This window comes from Bufo bufo, chromosome 9 (assembly GCF_905171765.1).
Source record: "Bufo bufo chromosome 9, aBufBuf1.1, whole genome shotgun sequence".
Lineage (NCBI taxonomy): Eukaryota > Metazoa > Chordata > Amphibia > Anura > Bufonidae > Bufo > Bufo bufo.
Genome location: NC_053397.1, coordinates 23,812,686 through 23,832,750, shown reverse-complemented (window position 1 = coordinate 23,832,750; position 20,065 = coordinate 23,812,686). Strand labels below are relative to the sequence as shown.

Genomic DNA, 20,065 nt, shown 5'->3' with positions numbered 1-20,065 from the left:
GCAATCAGCTGTGAACTGTGGGGAAGCATTAAAATGGGTTGTCCGAGTTATGAAAAAAAAAAATAATAATAATAATATAGCACTGTAAATCTGATGGGCAGCAATATATAACTGAGCTAAGCAAGTTTTAGGTAAAAAGAAATATATATTTTTCCTAATTTCCTTCTGGCCCTTTGTTTACCTGCAACAACAACAATCTCTGCCCCTCCCCCTGCTCTACAAACGGAGTGAATACAAGTCCTGCCCTGAGTGACATGTCTACCTGCTGGGAGACTCTGCAGCATGTTGTATGTGTAGGACTACAAGTCCCAGCTGTACAATGACACTGCTGATACACACAGGATCTTCCCCCTACCTGCAATGCTCTGCAGAACTCCTCTGTCAGCTCCTGTGCCCAGCATTTGTCTCCTCACTGCCTGCAGCTACTCAGTCAAGCCTTCAGCCCTGAGTCTGTGCTGCTGAAGGGGTTAAGAATCCAGGGAGAGAGCTCTGCGAATCATTATCAGAGCAGAGAGAGAAGCTGACATCATAGATCATGTGACCCTCAGTGAAATCTGATAAAGGAGCAACTACAGATGCAGTAAGTGCATGGTAAAGCTGTTACATTTGATTAGATATAAAGAAACATATAAAGAAGAAATAACTCGGACAACCCCTTTAACAGAAAGTGTTCGACTTGCCAGCAGCGCCATCACAGGAGAAAAGGAGAATTACACTGTGTCCATTCCCATGAATCACTTGCCTGTGTAATGCAGAACAGGACAGGTCCTCCAGAATGAGAAGCCACAACTCAAGATCCAGGACAGAGGACCCCCTTCAGGGTTTTTCAAGATTACACTACTGATGGCCTATTCTATTTTTACACCAAGATTGCACAAATTTTAAGTGATTACATATCTGTGGTCTTCCTATATATAAGGGCTCATGCACACGACCGTTTGATGTTTTGTGGTCCATAAACACAGATACCGGCTGTGTGCATTCCGTATTTTGCTGAACAGAACTGCTGACCCCTAATAGAACAGTCCTATCCTTGTCCGTAATGCCGACAATAATAGGACATGTTCAAAAAAAATTGTGGAACGGAAATATGGAAACAGAATGCACACAGTCATTTCCGTTTTTTGCGGCCCCAGTGAAGTGAATGGTTATTCATACGGGCCGCAAATAAGATGGTACGACAAAAAATAAGTTTGTGTGCATGAGCCCTAAGTCCGTGTGTGCTAGGAGCACTGTAAGTTTGCACCGCATAGACTTAAACGTACAGAATATAAAATAAATTACCAGATTTTTGAGGAGTTCACACCCCAATCCCCCAGCTCCAACAACCAGTAGTTTACAGGTTTCTAAGAGAAACTGCAGAGACTGGAAAGAGAGAAACAGATTAGTACAAACACGTAAAGGTATGAAAGTTATATAGTATATCTGGGGCAATTAAAGGGCCTCTACTTGTCCAGCTGGCAAAAAAAATTAACTGTAACAAAAGGGTCAGATTTTTAAGTTTAAGGCTATGGACCTCTTCAGAGTAATTTTCTAAATGATTGCATTTTTAGGATACTTTCACACTGGCGTTTTTCTTTTCCGGTGTCGAGTTCCGTCACAGGAGCTCAATACCGGAAAAAAACTGATCAGTTTTATCCTAATGCATTCTGAATGGAGAGCAATCAGTTCAGGATGCATCAGTTCAGTCCCTCTTACATTTTTTGGCCAGAGGAAATACCGCAGCATGCTGCAGTTTTCTCTCCGGCCAAAAATCCTGAACACTTGCCGGAATGCCGGATCCGGCATTAATTTCCATTGAAATGCTTTAATGCCGAACCCGGCCCCAAGTGTTCCAGAAAAATGGATTCTTTAAAAATGTGAAAAAGATAAATACCGGATCTGTTTTTCCAGATGACAACCGTAAAGACGGATCCGGTATTGCAGTGCATTTGTCAGACGGATCCGCATCTGGATCCGTCTGACAAATGCATCTGTTTGCGTCCGGATTGCCGGATCTACGGAACTGCCTGCCGGGATCCTCTGCCGCAAGTGTGAAAGTAGCCCTACTCATTTTGGGCTAAAATCATTTTTTCGATTGTTCTTTATTAAACATTTTCAGCCATTTTTGATATAGAGGTTAAAACTCAGTCTGTTTGTTCTGCACCATTGTACTTCTTTTTCTAAAGGGCACATGTGATCCATGTCATTTTGATACAGCCAAGTATAGGTTTGTTTGGTTTTTCCTGTGCAGAATTTTAATAAAAACCCTTTTCACCATAAAAAAAAAAAGTCAGTCTGTTTGCAAAGTATCACTTCTCAGTCCCGTCAGCTGATGGCTCATGTGAAAATGGTTGAAAAAGTTTAATAAAGACCAATAAAAAAAATAAAAAATAAAATAATTTTTAGCCCAAAATTAATAAAATTAAATAAAAAACAACTGCCCTGAAGGTGTACATAACCTTTAAAAAAATATTAATACCGTGCTGATCCTGCATCTCATCTACAAAAAAAAATATGTTTTTCATTAGGAGAAAATAAGGCATAACTGTATAGCTATGGGAATAACAGACAGACACTTTCGAGCATACCCTCAATTGCAAACATTTCTAAAAAAAATATAATAATTATTATATATGAAGCAAAACCAAAAAAAAGTGATTTAAAATCAATTTTTTTTTATATATATATATATATATATATATATATATATATATATATATATATATATATATACACACACATATATACACACAGCTTCCATGCAACCCTGTGTCTCCATGGCTACAGAACCCTGTGTAGTCTGATGTTGCAGTCACCCTCTCTCCCATTCTTCCACTGCTTCTTAGGGCTCGTTCACACAAACGTTTTTTGCTTTCCGTATACGGAACCAATAATTTCAAATGGTCTGCAAAAAAAACGGAATGCACTCCGTTTCTGTATTTCCGTTCCGCAACATTTTGAGTCAGGTTCTATTAATATCCGCAAATCACGTTCAGTGGCTCCATTCAAGCCAATGGGTCCGTATAAAAAAACGGAATTCATACGGAACACATGTCCGTATGTCATTCATTTTTTGCGGAAATGCTATGCCCTGCCCATTTTGCACATGTGTTTGGTGTTTGCAATGATTACAAAGTTCCTGTTTTTATGGAAATACGGAACGAAAATGGAACAGATGCAAAACACGGAACGGATCAGTGAAAAAAAACGGACCGCAAAACCATACGGTCGCGTGATCAAGCCCTTACTTGGGACTAATGGTGGATTTGCGTGGCCCGATTATCGAGAACGAACGTTCCGACAAGCCCGTCTAAAGGGGCCGCAGATCACCCAATGAACGAGCGAAATGGTCATCGGGTGAAATGATCTGAGGTGTGGACACCGCAATCATTCTTCCTGGGCAGCAGCAGATCGACCTGTTCAAACAGCACTCAGCGGCCCAGGAGAAATGATTTTGTATGGGGATAAGCGACAGCAGCTGCCGCTGCTCGTCCTCATACTGTGAAGGCGACCGCTGCGTGTAAATGCACCGCTTCACCTCCACGTGACAAGCAGCCGTCGGTCAGAAGGAACGCATCCTTCCCGACAAAAGGCTGCTCCTCGCGTAGTCTCAATGCAGCATAAGGCTACTTTCACACTAGCGTTCGGGTGTCCGCTCGTGAGCTCCGTTTGAAGGGGCTCACAAGCGGCCCCGAATGCATCCGTACTGCCCTAATGCCTTCTGAGTGGACGCGGTTCCGCTCAGAATGCATCAGTCTGGCAGCGTTCAGCCTCCGCTCCGCTCAGCAAGCGGACACCTGAATGCTGCTTGCAGCGTTCGGGTGTCCGCCTGGCCGTGCGGAGGCAAACGGATCCGTCCAGACTTACAATGTAAGTCAATGGGGACGGATCCGTTTGAAGATGACACAATATGGCTCAATCTTCAAACGGATCCGTCCCCCATTGACTTTCAATGTAAAGTCTGGACGGATCCGTCTGAAGCTACTTTCACACTTAGAATTTTTTCTACAATATAATGCAGACGGATCTGTTCTGAACGGATCCCAAGTCTGCATTATATGAGCGGATCCGTCTGAGCAGACATCAGACGGACCCGCTCTGAACGGTAGTGTGAAAGTAGCCTAAGATGTATGGAACAAATAAGAGCACGACTGACGGATCAGACTACACACAGCAACTGTGTGTAGTCTGTAACCATGGAGACACACAAGTCTGTAAATGCCAAACAATGGGATATTTATAATTTTTTTAAGAAAGGCTAGATGCTTCTTAGAAGAAATAACATAACATGCTTGCAATGGGGGGCGCACCAATCCGCCGTCAGTCCGTCCTCTGCTCACGCAGGCAGAACAAAGCTCATCACAAGACACAGAGGGAACAACAACGTCAGCTGCAAAGCTACAAATACATGAATGGAAAGGTCGGGGTTCTCACTTCGTTGCTTGGTTCGAACTCGGGGTGTGTGAAAGGTCCTGATCGCTCGAGGAACTTCTTAACATGGTTCCAGCGACCTTCCCAGTCTCCAGTGTCCCCACACCCAACATCCACAGCCATTCTGCATAGAACACAGGACATTTCACTACATGGACATGAACGTTACATGAGTTTTCTGAGACCACAACCACCACATACAGGAGTCCTGCGGTATGACGGCCGAGGGCCTCACTTACCGAGCACCGGGTTATAGCGGGGGGGGAAACCTTAAAAAGGGAAACTCAAGAGCGCAATGGTGACAGGGTGAATGGCAAATACTTATCACTAGTATTGTATGGCTACTTAAAGAGGACCGGTCGCCTCTCCTGACATTCTCCATGAAAATACCTTGGGAGCATCTATTCTGATACCTCTTTATTGTGCCTTTCCTCCATTATTCCTCATAGAAAGCTATGATTATATTAACCGTTTCTAAGTGGAGGGGTGTCCTTACACACTCTGACATTATCCAATCAGTGCTGCCGGTGAAGGGACACACCCTTTTGTCTATAGACAGGGTAACTCCCAGTTGTCCATTTAGGGCCAGGATCGCAGCGTAGCGGTGATCACATACAAGTCAATGGGATCGCAGCGGCAGTCTTCAGAAATCCAACACGGCTGGAGTTCTGCGGCGAAACCATTCATTTCTATGGCATCATCGCTGCTCAGCGATTCTGGCTGCGACCAGTGTTGCCGTGTAGCCCTTGCCTTATTATGTTTCCAAGAGGAATAATAGAGGAACAGTTCAATTCAGAGTTCTAAAAAAAAATTTAAAAAAAATCGGAATTGTTATTTCATGGACATATAAGTATTTACTTAATCTGACATGTAAGGGGAGCTGATAGGACCTCTTTAAGCGGTGCTGACAGTATCAACAGGCCAGGCGACCTACTGCCCCATCTAAGTTTGAAAAGTTTTTCTTTTTCAACAACTTTGCATTTCTTTGTAAAAAGGTCACAGTTTAGCATCTGCACCACCTAACGCCCCATTAGGGCTGGCCTAATGGTAAGGCTAGGTCTACATGACGACGTGTCGCACCAATGTCACGCGTCAATTTTTATAATGATAGTCTATGGTGTCGCAAAAAATCCATTTGAAATTTATTTTTCTGCAACTGTAGCATCGCAGTATGTTGCAGTGCGACACCATAGACTATCATTATAAAAATTGTCGCGCGACACAGGTTGCAGTGCAGTTGTGACCTGTCTGTCGCACGACACAGGTCGTGTAGACCTAGCCTTACTTGTGCCCTAAATGGAAGGTGCAGGCGCCGCCACCAACTTACTTTTGTTTACAGTATCTTATAGGCGCCATGATAATAAGGATAGGACCAGTCGCTCAGGTGACAATATCACGGGGTCACGCTGTGACATCACAGGTATTGATAATGGTCGTGTTACAACACGTGACATGAGGCGACTGCAAAATCCTCATCTGCGGGGTTCGTGGTCACAGATAGCAAATTGGAAGCAGCTTTAAAATCACAGACATGAATATAAGTCACGTGCGACCGCATCTCACTTCCCTACAGATCAGCAACTGTCTAATGAGTGCCAAAAATCCTAAATCCAAGGCGACTCCCGGGCCGTCCCGCGAATCGGACAAATCATGCAATTTTTTGGTTGCACCACTTGTAGGTGGCTTGATGTCAAGTGACCAAAGTTACCAGGCGGCCCAAGCCTAAGGATTCAGTCCAGTGAAATATTTATTTCAACTGATGCCCTCTAGAGGGGCTGTACAGTATTACAAAACATGGCTGCTTTCTTCCAGAAATAGGGCCACATCTGCCCATGGCCTTGGTGTTGAACTGCAGCTCAGCCGCATTGCAGACACAGTTGATCGCCTGCAGTGGTGTTGTGTCCCCCATGCTGTTTAAAGATGACCTGTCCCTTCTCCTGTTATGTTTGGTTTAGTAACTACTAGCGTTCCTCAATGTAATAACTATTCTAGAGCGTCTATTCTTAGGACTATGTGGTACCATTCCTCTATTATTCATACTAGAAGTTTATTAATAATGACACAACTGGGTGTTACCAGCTGGGGGCGCGACACCGGCAGCACTGATTGGATAGTATCAGACCGTGCAGGACGCCACCCTCCACCCTGTGACTGGTAACACCCAGCTGTACAGTGCGTCGGAGAAAGCAGTGATCTGACTGGTTACGTTAATGCTTTATCCAAGTGGCCAGACCGCTGACAGCCGCACTCCACAGACGTCAATGGAAATCGGGGGCTACGGAGTTCTGTGTTTTTTAGTTTAAATAAAAAAACTGGCACAGACATGCCTAGAAAACTCTCCTATAGAGGTCAATGCGGTCCCCTCCTGCCCATTGTGTCTATGGCCCTGTTTTTTTAATGCTGTGTAAATGTTCAGGAAATAGAATACAAACTAATACAATCAGATTATAAAAAATAAAAAAAAGTTGTGTCGCCATCTGGTTTTAACGGACAGATAACATTTTTGGTGACACAATAAGGTTTTCCAAGACTTTTATACTCATCACTAAGCTTGAGCGAACCGGGTTCGGACTACTCTATCCGAACCCGATTTGTTTGAAAACTTCGTTCAGAATACGCGCTCCGTACCGCAATGAAACGTACTGGCTCCACCCAGGCCTTATTCTTCTCGCCACAAGTAACGCGAGACAGTTCGGTTCTGCGCATAAATTACAGTTTCAAAATCCGAAGCCAAACTGAGGCACAAACCCAAAAGTTTGGCTTCGGATTTTGAAACAGTCATTTATGCGCAGAAGCGAACTGTGACGTCACAAGACTAAGCAAGTCTCGCGTTACTTGTGGCGAGAAGAACAAGGCCTCGGTGGAGCCAATACGTTTTATCGCGGTACGGAGCGCGTATTCTGACCGAAGTTTTCAAACGAATCGTGTTCGGACTACTCTAGCTTACTGATCAGCTGCGACTACGCCATGTGACCGATGAACATGACATCACATGGCCTAGGGAACGCTGAGAGAAGGCCGAGCTCCGGTGCCTTCTCAAACAGCTGATCGGTGGGGACCCAGGTGTCGGACCCCCGCCGATCAGATACTGGTGACCTATTCAGAGAATAGTTCATCAGTATAAGGCCTCTTTCACACAACCGTTTTTTTTTTCCTGTTTACATGCCGTTTTTTGCGTTCCGTATACGGAACCATTCATTTCAATGGTTCCGCAAAAAAAAAAAAAAAACACAGACTGTTCTCCGTATGCATTCCGTTTCCGTATTTCCGTTCCGTTGAAAGACAGAACATATCCTATTATTGCCCGCAAATCGCGTTCCGTGGCTCCATTCAAGTCAATGGGTCCGCCAAAAAAACTGAACACATACGGAAATGCATCCGTATGTCTTCCATATCCGTTCCGTTTTTTTGCGGAACCATCTATTGAAAATGTTATGCCAAGCCCAATTTCTTCAATGTAATTACTGTAAACTGTATATGCCATACGGAAAAACTGAACCGAAACAAAAAAACTGAACAACGGATCCGGAAAAAACGTCCCGCAAAACATTGAAAAAAAGCCATACGGTCGTGTGAAAGAGGCCTAAGAATCTCGGAAAAGCGATACAATCAGCGGTGGACTAGAAAAGGCCGTGGCACTCTGCCTCTTGAAACAGCCGATTGGCGGGGGGATCCCCACCAATCAGATACCGATGACCTGTGGATATGCGCACGTACTTTTCATGGGGAGAACCCCTTAAAGGGCTCGTTCATACAGTGGATTTTTTTTTTTTTGCGTGTGGATTTCTACATTGAAATTCGCTCAGAATCCGCACTGCCCTTCATTCTGCCCTGGACGATTTCTGCGCAGATTTTCAAACTGCCAAGAAGGGACGGGGGTCTCTCCTCGGTGCAGAAATGGTGGCAGATGCATCAGAAGGTCAGCTGTGTGAACATACCCCTATACTGTGATGGCTAACCTCTGTGGTAAAACTACGACTCACAAGATGCACACTTGCTCGGCTGTTCTCAGAACTCCATAGAAATGAATGGAGCATGCTGGGAGTCGTAGTTTCTCCACAGCTGGAGCGCCGGAAGTTAGCCATCACTGCCCTAATAGGGCCACAGGCCCAAAGGATGCCACATTTTTTTGTGGGGGACCCGCACTTGCAATATGCCCCCAATGTCATGGGACAACCCCTTTAATCTAGCCTCTGCCTTGCAGGTAACCATCATAGTGTAGACAGCTGCACATAATTCCCCCCATTTTGGTGGCCTATGGATGACGTATGCCACAGAAGCCATCATCGTGAAAACAAAAGGTGAAAAAATAACAGAAGCCTAATGTATAGAGAATAGCAAGTCATTAATATGCATAGCTCTCATGATTGACAGGTGGCTTAGCCCCTCCCCTTTGTACATTAGAGGGCTTCTACAGATTTTTCATAAGGGGGGATTTGTTTTCCTGTTTCAAACCTGTCCATGTCCTAACACCTCCCCTGTGCCAGCACTAACTTGTCAGACAGCTCTTCTATCCGCCTTCTTTTCTTCTCCCTAAAAGAGAGAGAGAGAATAAAAGAAGGGTTTGGAGTGCACGCTCCTGGCCTGTGACACAGAGGGGGACGGGGAGGAGGGAGGGAGCCGGGGGCTCACAGCGCGGACACAGATACTCACGGCTCTACAACATCCGCCATATTTGCCTGAGCCTCTCTCTTCCCACAATGCATCGGCGCACGGGAGGCGTGGCCAAGCCTCGACAGGCCATAACGTGCCGCCAAACGCTGGGCTTTATTTTTTTATTTTTTCCCCCGACAATAACTTTATTACTAACATGACATAGAACACAACCTCTGCAGTGTATGGGCTCGCGGGAGGTTTAGGTCAGGTGACGCTGGTGGATAAACGTAGAAAGCAGGGGAAATAAAAAGTTCCTTCCTATGGGATTATTATGACGCGCCAGAGCCCTCCTTTGCCAGCCGCAATATGGCGGCGGCGGCGGCTGCTGCTGCTGCTGCTAGGTGACATAGCGACCTCTAGCGTCTGTTTGGGTTGACGACTACGTTTAGCGCATGCGCTCCTGTTCTGTCTGGTGAGGTAATCGGGCTGCGGAAGAAATGCGCGCATGCGCTGTGCCTCTCGTCACCCCCTCCTGAAAATTAGCAGGCTGCATGAACATGGACGTGCAGGTAGCGCCGCTGCGGCCCTGGGGTGATTTCTTCCCGGGCTTTGACCGCTTCGGACGACCGGACTTTAAAGACATCTCCAAATGGAATAATAGAGTGGTGAGCAACCTGCTGTATTACCAGACCAACTACCTGGCCCTGGCCGCGGCCGTCATCTGCCTGGTGGGGTAAGTAGGGATGATGCAGCAATGAAAGGGTGGGGTGAGATGGGGGAGGGGGTCACTGGGGTGACCGGAGACACTGCACAGTGTAATGACATATAGTTCTCCAGCTGATGAGGAAGACGCCCCCTGGAGGCCATGCTGGCACTTGTGGTTCTGCTGCTGCCCAAAGAGTAGTATTGATGAACAGATGGTCCCCATAATCCTAGGGGTCTTGTTGTGCATCTGCGGCACCGCCCTGCGACTTGGACCATAAGGTGACGCAGCACCGCCCTGCCACTTGGACCATAAGGTGACGCGGCGCCGCCCTGTGACTTGGACCATAAGGTGACGCGGCGCCGCCCTGCGACTTGGACCATAAGGTGACGCGGCGCCGCCCTGCCACTTGGACCATAAGGTGACGCGGCGCCGCCCTGCCACTTGGACCATAAGGTGACGCGGCGCCGCCCTGCCACTTGGACCATAAGGTGACGCGGCGCCGCCCTGCCACTTGGACCATAAGGTGACGCGGCGCCGCCCTGCCACTTGGACCATAAGGTGACGCGGCGCCGCCCTGCCACTTGGACCATAAGGTGACGCGGCGCCGCCCTGCCACTTGGACCATAAGGTGACGCGGCGCCGCCCTGCGACTTGGACCATAAGGTGACGCGGCGCCGCCCTGCGACTTGGACCATAAGGTGACGCGGCGCCGCCCTGCCACTTGGACCATAAGGTGACGCGGCGCCGCCCTGCCACTTGGACCATAAGGTGACGCGGCGCCGCCCTGCCAATTGGACCATAAGGTGACGCGGCGCCGCCCTGCCACTTGGACCATAAGGTGACGCGGCGCCGCCCTGCCACTTGGACCATAAGGTGACGCGGCACCGTGCGATTTTAGTATTACTGAGTGAATGTCTGATGGCAATCTTCTTGAAAATGTCACCTGCAGCGGCGTAGCTTATAGGGAAAGTGGCTGCTTTGGGGCCCCAACTTAGTAGGGGCCCACCCAGGATGAGGGCTAAAAGATTTTATGGTCATAGTATTATAAAATGACATTATATACAGAGACGCTGTAGGAAACGGACGGAGCGGCCGCCTCGCCTGACTAGCCACAGGCTTAAAGGTTGCGACGAGTTTACTGGGGGTGGCCCCCGTTTAAAAAATTTCCTGTGGGGCCCAGTCATCTGATCAACTGGAAATTTAGCTTCATGTAAAAGTTGTGACGACATCTGTGGAATATCCCAGAGGTCACCGCAGACCTGCGCCCCACATCTTCAGAGCCAGTACTGAGCCACCCTCCGCTGCCCAGGATGCGTGTGTGACTTTCTTATACCGCCTCAGTGCTGAACAGCCCAAGACAGCAGAGGCCAGCGATTGGCTGCAGCGGCATGCGAGACTTCAATGGCTGCAGCCTGGATCGGAGGGCCTGGAAAGGTGACCGGCGGTGCTTTTAATATTATTTCGGGGCCTAGGCAGTTTGCTTTAGGCCTATTGCACACGACCGTATGGCTTTTTCAGTGTTTTGCAATCCGTTTTTCACGGATCCGTTGTTCCGTTTTTTGTTTCCATTGTGTTTCCGTTTTTCCGTTCCGTTTTTCCGTGTGGCATATACAGTATACAGTAATTACATAGATAAAATTGGGCTGGGCATAACATTTTCAATAGAAGGTTCAGCAAAAAACGGAACGGAAACGGAAGACATACGGATGCATTTCCGTATGTGTTCCGTTTTTTTGCGGACCCATTGACTTGAATGGAGCCACGGACTGTGATTTGCGGGCAATAATAGGACATGTTCTATGTTAAAACGGAACGGAAATACGGAAACGGAATGCATACGGAGTACATTCCGTTTTTTTTGCGGAACCATTGAAATGAATGGTTCCGTATACGGACCGCAAAAAACGGCCAGTAAACGGGAAAAAAAAAACGTCCGTGTGCAGGAGGCCTTAATAAAACAAATAATGCGGACAACCCCTTTAATAGCATTTAAAGAGATGCTTTACAGCCATGGACCATAGGAACCTGTTGACTGGAGATCATCCACGGGAGAGTGTTGAGGGCATGCTTTGTGACCTGGCAGGGGGGGGAGATATGCCGTGATTTAAAGGGGTTTCCCAGGACTACAATATTGATGGCTGTCATCAGTATGTGATCGTGGGGGTCCGACGCCCCCGGCTGATCAGCGCTGCTGATTCTTTACAGTTTCCCAAGCACAGCGCCATACTTTGGATAGTGGTCATGCTTGGTATTGCACCCCAGGCTCATTCACTTGAATGTGACTGAGCTGCGCCTAGGTCACTGTCCTAGGAAGAGGCCACAGAGCTAATCAGCTTATTGGCGGGGTGCAGGGAGTCGGACCCTCACCGATCAGATATTGATGACTGAGAATTGCTATTTGAGCAGTCGCGGTAGTGCAGGGCACTGCACGCCTGTTGGAGGGCACTGTTTATGCGGCAGTATAGGAACGGCGAACCGTAGTAAGACTTGGCTCGCTTGGCACAAGGCTTGTTCTGTAGAGCCCTGACCAAGGTGGCATTACTGTGTAGTTACCGTGTGCATGACCAGTCTGATGGCGGCACTGCATTGTGGGGGCTTTGATGGGCGGGAGGGACTCGGGTGTGGCAAGATGAGAGGTGGGGCTTACACGTGAAAATTTGCTGCAGCGTCCCTGGCGTATAACAAGGAGTTGTTTGTCGCTGACTGCGTTTCGACACTATCATAAATCCTGTATCCTGGCTGTTCTACCATATAGGGGTATGATAGCGAGGCGGCCATATGTCACCCACTTTGTAGTGACCTCTTATCACCCTGTAAATGAGCCCGTCTCTGCCCTATCATTGACTGCCCGCGCTGCCAGGGTTAGATGCCCAGGACAGCCCTGTTTTAGTGTTATTTTACTTGTTGTCAGGGCGGATGCAATCAATAGTTATTGGCAAAGCCTGGGAATCCTTTAAGGCCACTCTTGATCCCTGGGGTTCTTCTAATCCGCGCTGTAATGCTCACAGAGGCAAATATAGCACCGTCTGATACTGTCACCTAATCTTATGCTCAGGAGGTTCGCACGAAAGGTGAAATTATAGCCGGCAAACCCAGGATTATAAAAGAGTATTTCTTTTATTTTTTTAAAGCAGCGCCACTCTCTTCTATAGGCTGTGTCTGGTATTGCAGCTCTGCCCCAATTCCTTCAGCGGAGCCGAGCCACAGTACCAGACAAGGACAGGTATGCCAGGCAGACATGTTTCTGGACGCCCCCTTTAAAGGTCTGGCATAAAGGGACACAAAAAGTTCTTCTCCTCACAGAGAACCCCCCACTCAAAATGCGGGCCCGTCTGAGAAGCCGCGGCCAGCCGAGCCTCTCGTCCGCAGCGACTGTAGTATTCCACATCGTATGTGCCCCCTTAATGCATATCGCCCAAGCGCTGAGCAGACACTACAACAGGGATCAGCAGCCTATGGCACTCCAGCTGCTGTGGAACCACAACTCCCAGCATGCTCACTTACATGGCAGAAAAAAGAGGATTCTGGGAGTTGTAGTCTCAGAACAGCTGGAGCGCCGGAGGTTGCTGATCCCTGCACTACAGACATCAGGGAGTGATTTCAGCTCTGAAGCCTTCAGAATTGTGAATGTAACTCCGGACTATAATACAGGCGGTAAAGAGTCCCTCCATTAGCTGGTTGATTACTGATCAAAGGTGGACGTGCCCTTTAAGCCAAACAACCCAACAAACTGTCTAAATACAAAATGTAACAATAGATAAAGGAGGGCATGTGGACGCTGCTCTCCTGTGCACTGAAACTACAACCCCCAGCAGGCTTGAGAGCTACGGGTTGGCAACTACTGCCATCCAGCATTTTGTGGGATTTCTATTTACGTGGCACCGTTTAGGAGTTGGCTGTGTGGGCGCACATCTGTTACTGTTCTGTTCCTGCGGCCTTGATGATATTCACTTTTTCCAGGCCGTTATGAGCTGTTTGTCTTCTATATTTGGCTTGTGCCTATTACGTGTCCCCCCCCTTCCTCTGATCTGCTGCACGCTGCTGGTAAAGGAAGACGGCCAAGTCATCATCGGGTTGCAGTGAATGTAATGACGGAGTGAGTGGAGCAGGTGGGGGGCCGGATGGCAAGGGGCATTCTGGGAAGAGGTGTGTGATTTATTTTGTGTGTGTGTGTATATATATATATATATATATATATATATATATATATATATATATATATATATATATATATATATATATATATATATTATTCATACCCCTGGCAAATTTTGACTGTTACTTTTATTCAACCAGCAAGTACACCAGCATAGGTGTCTCCCAAAAGATAATAAGACGATGTACAAGAGGCATTATTGTGGGGAAAAAATAAAAATTTCAGCTTTTATTTACATTTGAGCAAAAAGTGTCCAGTCCAAAATTATTCCTACCCTTCTCAATAATCAATAGAAAAGCCGTTATTGGCTATTACAGCAATCAGACGCTTCCTATAATCGCAGACCAGCTGTTTGCAGGTCTCCACAGGTATTTTTGCCCATTCATCTTTAGCAATGAGCTCCAAATCTTTCAGGTTGGAGGGTCTTCTTACCATCACCCTGATCTTTAGCTCCCTCCACAGATTCTCAATTGGATCCAAGTCTGGACTCTGGCTGGGCCGCTCCAAAACGTTAATGTTGTTGTCTGCTAACCATTTCTTCACCGCTTTTGCTGTGTGTTTTGGGTCATTGTCATGCTGAAATGTCCACTGGTGCCCAAGGCCAAGTTTCTCTGCAGACTGCCTGATGTTGTCGTTGAGAATCCTCATGTATTGCTCTTTTTCATGGTGCCGTTTACTGTGATTAGGTTCCCTGGTCCATTGGCTGAAAAACACCCCCAAAGCATCAGGTTCCCACCACCATGTCTGACAGTGGGGATGGTGTTCTTTGGGTTGAAGGCTTCTCCTTTTTTACGCCAAATGAAGGAAACATCATTGCGACCAAACAATAAATTTTTGTTTCATCTGATTTAACACAGAAGACCAGAAGTCGTCTTCTTTGTCCAGATGAGCTTTTGCAAAGGCCAGGCGAGCTTTTGTGTGCCTTATCTGGAGAAGTGGAACCCAGCAGTGTGCAGTGTCCGTTGGATTGTCTGCCTTGAGACATTGCCACCAGCAGAGCCCACATTCTCCAGGATGGCCTTGGTGGTGATCCTTGGATTCTTTTTCACCTCTCTAACTATGCTCCTGGCAGCACAGGTGTCACTTTTGGCTTCCGACCACGTCCTCTGAGATTTTCCACAGTGCGGAACTTCTTGTATTTTTTGCTCAAATGTAAATAAAAGCTGAGAAATGTTTTTTTTTTTGTCGGGGGCAGTCAGCAAGTGAACAGTCAGTTCTTTAACTACATGGACCGGAAACAAGAAAAGTGTTTAAGTCTACAGATTCGGCCTCGTGCACACCACCATATTATCGGTACACACTCGATCTGCGTTTTTTTTGCGGATCGGATGCAGACCAACTTATTTCAACAGGGACTGCAAAAGATGCGGGCAGCACACCAAGTGCTATCTGCATCCGTAGCACCGTTCCACGGCCCAGCCGAATAATAGAACGTGTCCTTTTCTTGCCCGTTTTGCAGACAAGAATAGGCATTTGTAACATAGTGCCGGACCTGCAAAAGGGTAAAAATGCAGGATTCACGTGGCCGGTATCTGTGTTTTGCAGATCCACGATTTGAGGACCACGAAACGGATTCAGCCATGTGCACGAGGCCTTAGAGGGACTTTGATGGCTAGATTCTGTACCAGGGCATCTCCAACACGGCCGGTCATAGTGGTTAGTACCTTACAAAGAGTGGACTGAGGAAGGACAACCGGCGACGGGGTCTTGGGTGACCAAGGCTCAGTCCATCTGGTCCGATCCCACAGGAGAGATATTGTAGAGCAAATTACTGACAGTCCCCGTGTCAGGACGCACAGGGCACTCCCTTTTGTTGTGTCGCCTCATAGTACACAATAGACCTGGATCACCTCCGGGTAGGTTAGGCTTGTTTAGTGATCTTGAAGACTAGGTATTTGCCACTGTAAACTTGGCAGCAAGTGATGGCCTCTTACTCTCCATCCAGTGGGGTTGTCAGTATGGAGTCAGAACCTGGACCTACCAGAGGATCCTCGGATGGGCCAGTCCGACCCCGGAGACCTTCCTTGTGAGTCTGTAAGGCCGGTCGTAACGTTCCCCATTGATGGAGAGCAAGGGAGTAGGATTTTTGTGCATTTACTTACAAGATAATTGGTGGCTGACTCTACACTATACATTGTCGCCTCTTTCGTGCCTTACGATTTCACACTTCCTATTCCTTCTCTCCTTATCTTCCTCCAGGTTTTTAAGTCCTTTAAACATGCTCCTCGGAGCCACGGTGGTCACCCTGGTCTTCATGGCATTCGTGTGGACATCACACAATAAGGATTTTGTCCGGAAGTTTAAGAAGCAGTATCCCACGCTCTTCGTCATGTCCATCATGCTGTCCAGCTACTTTCTCATCTCCATTTTTGGAGGAGTCATGGTCTTTGTGTTTGGGATAACGTTCCCTCTTCTCTGTAAGTGTTTATTTATTTATTTTGCTTATTTCTGGTTTATTGGTGTATTTTTTTTTTTTTCTCTATACCAATAAAGGTACTTTCACACTAGCGTTTTTCTTTTCCGGCATAGAGTTCCATCCTAGGGGCTCAATACTGGAAAAGAACTGATCAGTTTTATACCCATGCATTCTGAATGGAGAGCAATCTGTTCAGGATGCATCAGGACGTCTTCAGTTCAGTCTTTTTGACTGTTCAGGACAGAGATAATACCGCAGCATGCTGCGGTTTTATCTCCGGCCCAAAAAAAAAAAACAACGGAACACCTGCCTGAATGCCAGACCCGGCATTTTTTTTCCATAGGAATGTAAAAATACCGCAATGCCGGATCCGCCTGCGCAGACCTTTTTAAAAATGTAAAAAAAAAAAAATAGAAATGGATCCGTTTGTCCATATGACAGACAGATCCGTTCTTGCAATGCATTAAATCCCGGAAAACCCCCTTTAACTGAGCTACTAGATCCATGAGTTCGGTTTTCCAGTGCAACATTTTACTCGTAGGCACACAGATTATATTGTCCCACATTTTCAATTTTATAGGATTTCTAAATCTGTCACCCGGTCGCAGAGTAACGGCTCATGCACGCAAACGTATTTTCTTTCCGTGTCCGTTCCGTTTTTCTTGCGGAGCGTATGCGGAACCATTCATTTCAATGGGTCCACAACAAAAACGGTTACTCCATGTGCATTCAGTTTCCGTACGTCCGTATTTCCGCCCCGCAAAAAAATAGAACATGTCCGATTATTGTCCGCATTATGGACAAGGATAAGACTGTTCTATCAGGGGCCAGCTGTTCCGTTCCGCAAAATACGGAATGCACACGGACGTCATGAGCCCTTAGTCTATAGCTTCTGTGTGCAAATTCTCATTTATTTTTATTTTTTTTCTGTGCAGGAGAAATGTAGTATTACAGGGTGGCCATTCAGATGAAATACAGAATAGCTTGAGTCCACCAGCACTCCATTCTGGCTCCTACAGGAGGGTCCCAATCCTAACTAGAGAACCTTTTTAAATACACAAGGACTTTAGTGGCTCATGCACACGGCCGTGCCCGCAATATGCAGGCACCTGCTGTGTTGTCACCGCATCACGGATGCGGACCCGTTCACTTGAATGGGTCCGCAATCTGTGCAGTGCGGCACGGAACCCCAACAGAAGCATTGCTGAGTTCAATTATTTATTTATTTTTTGCAGTGCGGATGGATCACTGATCCATTCAAGGAATCCGCACAGATATTGCCCATGCATTGGGGACCACAATTTGCTGGAACGGCTGTGTGTGTGAGCCCTAAAGGTGACTTCCTATATTTGCTATTAACCTAATCTTCTTCTGCCCCCCTAGTAATGTTCATCCACGCGTCTCTGAGGCTCCGCAACATAAAGAACAAGCTGGAGAACAAGAGCGAAGCCATCGGCTTGAAGAAGACTCCAATGGGGGTTGTACTCGATGCCCTGGAACAACAGGAGGAAAATTTTTCGAAAATAGCTGACTTCATAAGTAAAGTGAAGGAATAAACCTAACGGCGCCCCTTCACCGACAGACCCCCGCACTCCTCCATCTTCTACCATTTGAGGCTATCTTTATCTTTCAGTTGTGTGTATTGGGGGCAGCACCTCACTGCCATCTTTCCTTCCCTATTCTCTTGGTCCGACATGGAGACCTGATTTTGTACTGTGTTTCTCGGTGTGGCTTGGTGGCCCCTCTGCTGGGTCAACAATGGGGCCAGCTTTTTAATACCTTATCATAGCCGACAGATATTAGGTCTTAGAAAAGCGGGGAGTAGCACTTCACCCAGTCCGGTGTCCCCTTCACCCCCAACAACCCCTCTCTCCATAATATTATTAGTGTATAGAAATGCTAATTGCACTTGCTTTGGATACAGAGGAATGTCCAGTTTGCCTTTTTCAGGAATCCACCCCCTGTTTTTAAGGCTCGTGTATCTATTTTGTTATTTTAGGTTTTTCTTCTTTTCCTTCCGGTCATCGCGCTTGGCCGTGTCTGTTACAGAGGTTGTAAAGAATAAGTGACCATTGGTGAAAGGGGCTGTCGGGGACAAAACAAATAAAGTTTATTTGAGAGAGCACCTGCCGTTTTCATGTTAGGCTTTGTTCACATCTGCGTTGAAGGTGCCGCTGCAGATTCCATATCACAAATGCCGGGCTCCCTTGTGAAAACCCAACGGACCTCGCTATAGTCAGTGGGGTCCGTCCGGCTCGGTTCCTGTCATCGATGCAACTGATTTAGCACTTTTGGATCAGAACAACAGAAATGGCGCAGATGTGAACAAAGCCTTATTCCTAGCAATTCTCTAACCTTACATATGTCCACAGATGCACCCAGCAGTCTAATGGGTTATTGTCTCCCTGGGAGATAAGCGGTGCCTTCGGCACTTCCTAGTGTGCTTGTTTCTTGGTGAGCGGTGTCAGAAGTCACCGTGTAACTGTAGAAGGGCACCAATGTATAAGTCCAGTTTCACACGAGCTTCTTCGGTCCGGGAGACTCATTCTGTGTGACGGCCGCATTTTCCGAACTCGCTGTATCTTAGTGATCTGTGATGCTCTGAGTTCTTACTTGACTGCATGTCTACTCGCAGCATTATGTGACTGCAGAACAGTAGAGCCGCGGTCGGTCCAGTAAATGTCGCCATCACAAGGAGGGTGTTTCCCAAACAGGTCACGCTTGTATGAAGCTGGCCTTACTCACTTTAAGGCTATGGACACCTCCTGGAGCAATTATTTTTATTTTTTTATAATTGCATTTTACTCATTTTGGGCTGAAAATAATTTTTTCCAATTGGTCTTTATTCAAAATTATTGACCTGTTCTGAAACAAAGGGTTAACTTTTTCTAGCTGTGTGACAGGTACTTTCACTTTCCCTTTCTAATAAACCTTATCTGTAAATTACTAAAAGGTCATAAAGACTTATTTAAACTGCATTCTTATCAGTAGTATAAGAATTGAGCTATAAGAAGTATTTATAAGGTCGTAGATAAGGAGCCGTCAGCTGAGCTGCCTGACTGAACACAGTGAAAATTCAGATCCTGCTACTAGAGAAAGGCAAGCCTGCACAGAGAAAGGGGTTCAAAATGTTTAATAAAGACCAATTGAAAAAAAAAGATTTTTAGCTGAAAATGAGTACAATGCAATAATTAGAAAAAAAAAAAATGTGCTCCCAAAGGGGTCCATAGCCTTTAAATTACAATGGTCACGACTAGTTCTCTTCGATAAACTAAAAAAAAAAATATATATCTTGACAAACCTGCTATCCCAGTATCCCATATTATTACCCCTGGTCTATTCTCTCGGCTAGCACGCTAATAACCGATGCAGGATGTAGCGCCGGTGCATGGAAAACCCATTCTGTAGGAGCGTTTAGGAATGGAGCTGACCCCTCTGAAGCAAGTGTGGCCCTTGTTGAAAAAAAAAAGAATGCTGACTATTGGTAAAGTCGTGTGACGCGTGTAAGATTGACAGAGGGTGCAAACTGGTTGCCAAATGGCGCTACTTTCTTCTTTATCACAGTTGTTAGTTCATTAACTTTAGATGTGACGGATAAGGAAACTGACACGAGGGACCACTGGAAAGCAATGGCAGATCAGCCGATCACACGGCCACCGTTCAGTGCATAACGGCTGCCTCAGAAAAATAGGTTGCTTGAACAGTTTGCTGTCCCTTTAATTTTTCTGTATGTTTAATAATGTAATTCTATTTTAGGTTAATATTTCTATAGTATATA

The 20,065-nt window shown here is 46.5% G+C and overlaps 2 protein-coding genes across 4 annotated transcripts in view; one reads left to right on the top strand and one right to left on the bottom strand.

The window, feature by feature from the left end:
• UBA3 (ubiquitin like modifier activating enzyme 3) overlaps window positions 1-9,104 on the bottom strand; it is a 48,511-nt gene extending 39,407 nt beyond the window's left edge. The window contains exons 1-4 of one of the 3 annotated variants that reach the window (XM_040406594.1): window positions 9,067-9,104; window positions 8,908-8,946; window positions 4,417-4,537; window positions 1,285-1,365 (exon numbers count right to left, since the gene is read on the bottom strand). In XM_040406594.1, the coding sequence (XP_040262528.1) occupies window positions 1,285-1,365; window positions 4,417-4,537; window positions 8,908-8,946; window positions 9,067-9,086 (261 nt within the window). In that variant the 5' untranslated portion in view covers window positions 9,087-9,104. Of the gene's footprint in view, window positions 1-1,284; window positions 1,366-4,416; window positions 4,538-8,868; window positions 8,947-9,066 lie in introns of all 3 variants that reach the window. The other 2 variants (XM_040406596.1, XM_040406595.1) reach the window with 2 other exon arrangements.
• Window positions 9,105-9,518: 414 nt separating this feature from the next.
• ARL6IP5 (ADP ribosylation factor like GTPase 6 interacting protein 5) lies at window positions 9,519-20,065 on the top strand. Its single transcript, XM_040406597.1, has 3 exons — window positions 9,519-9,742; window positions 16,071-16,288; window positions 17,671-20,065. Exons 1-3 carry the CDS (start codon window positions 9,561-9,563, stop codon window positions 17,841-17,843), a joined length of 573 nt encoding a protein of 190 aa, XP_040262531.1. The 5' UTR covers window positions 9,519-9,560; the 3' UTR covers window positions 17,844-20,065.

Bases quoted from the DNA above. Each gene is read 5' to 3' on its own strand.
- ARL6IP5 (XM_040406597.1), top strand. From the start codon at position 9,561: ATGAACATGGACGTGCAGGTAGCGCCGCTGCGGCCCTGGGGTGATTTC. The intron at 9,743-16,070 runs GTAAGTAGGGAT...ATCTTCCTCCAG, and splicing joins GCCGTCATCTGCCTGGTGGG to GTTTTTAAGTCCTTTAAACA. The intron at 16,289-17,670 runs GTAAGTGTTTAT...CTGCCCCCCTAG, and splicing joins GATAACGTTCCCTCTTCTCT to TAATGTTCATCCACGCGTCT.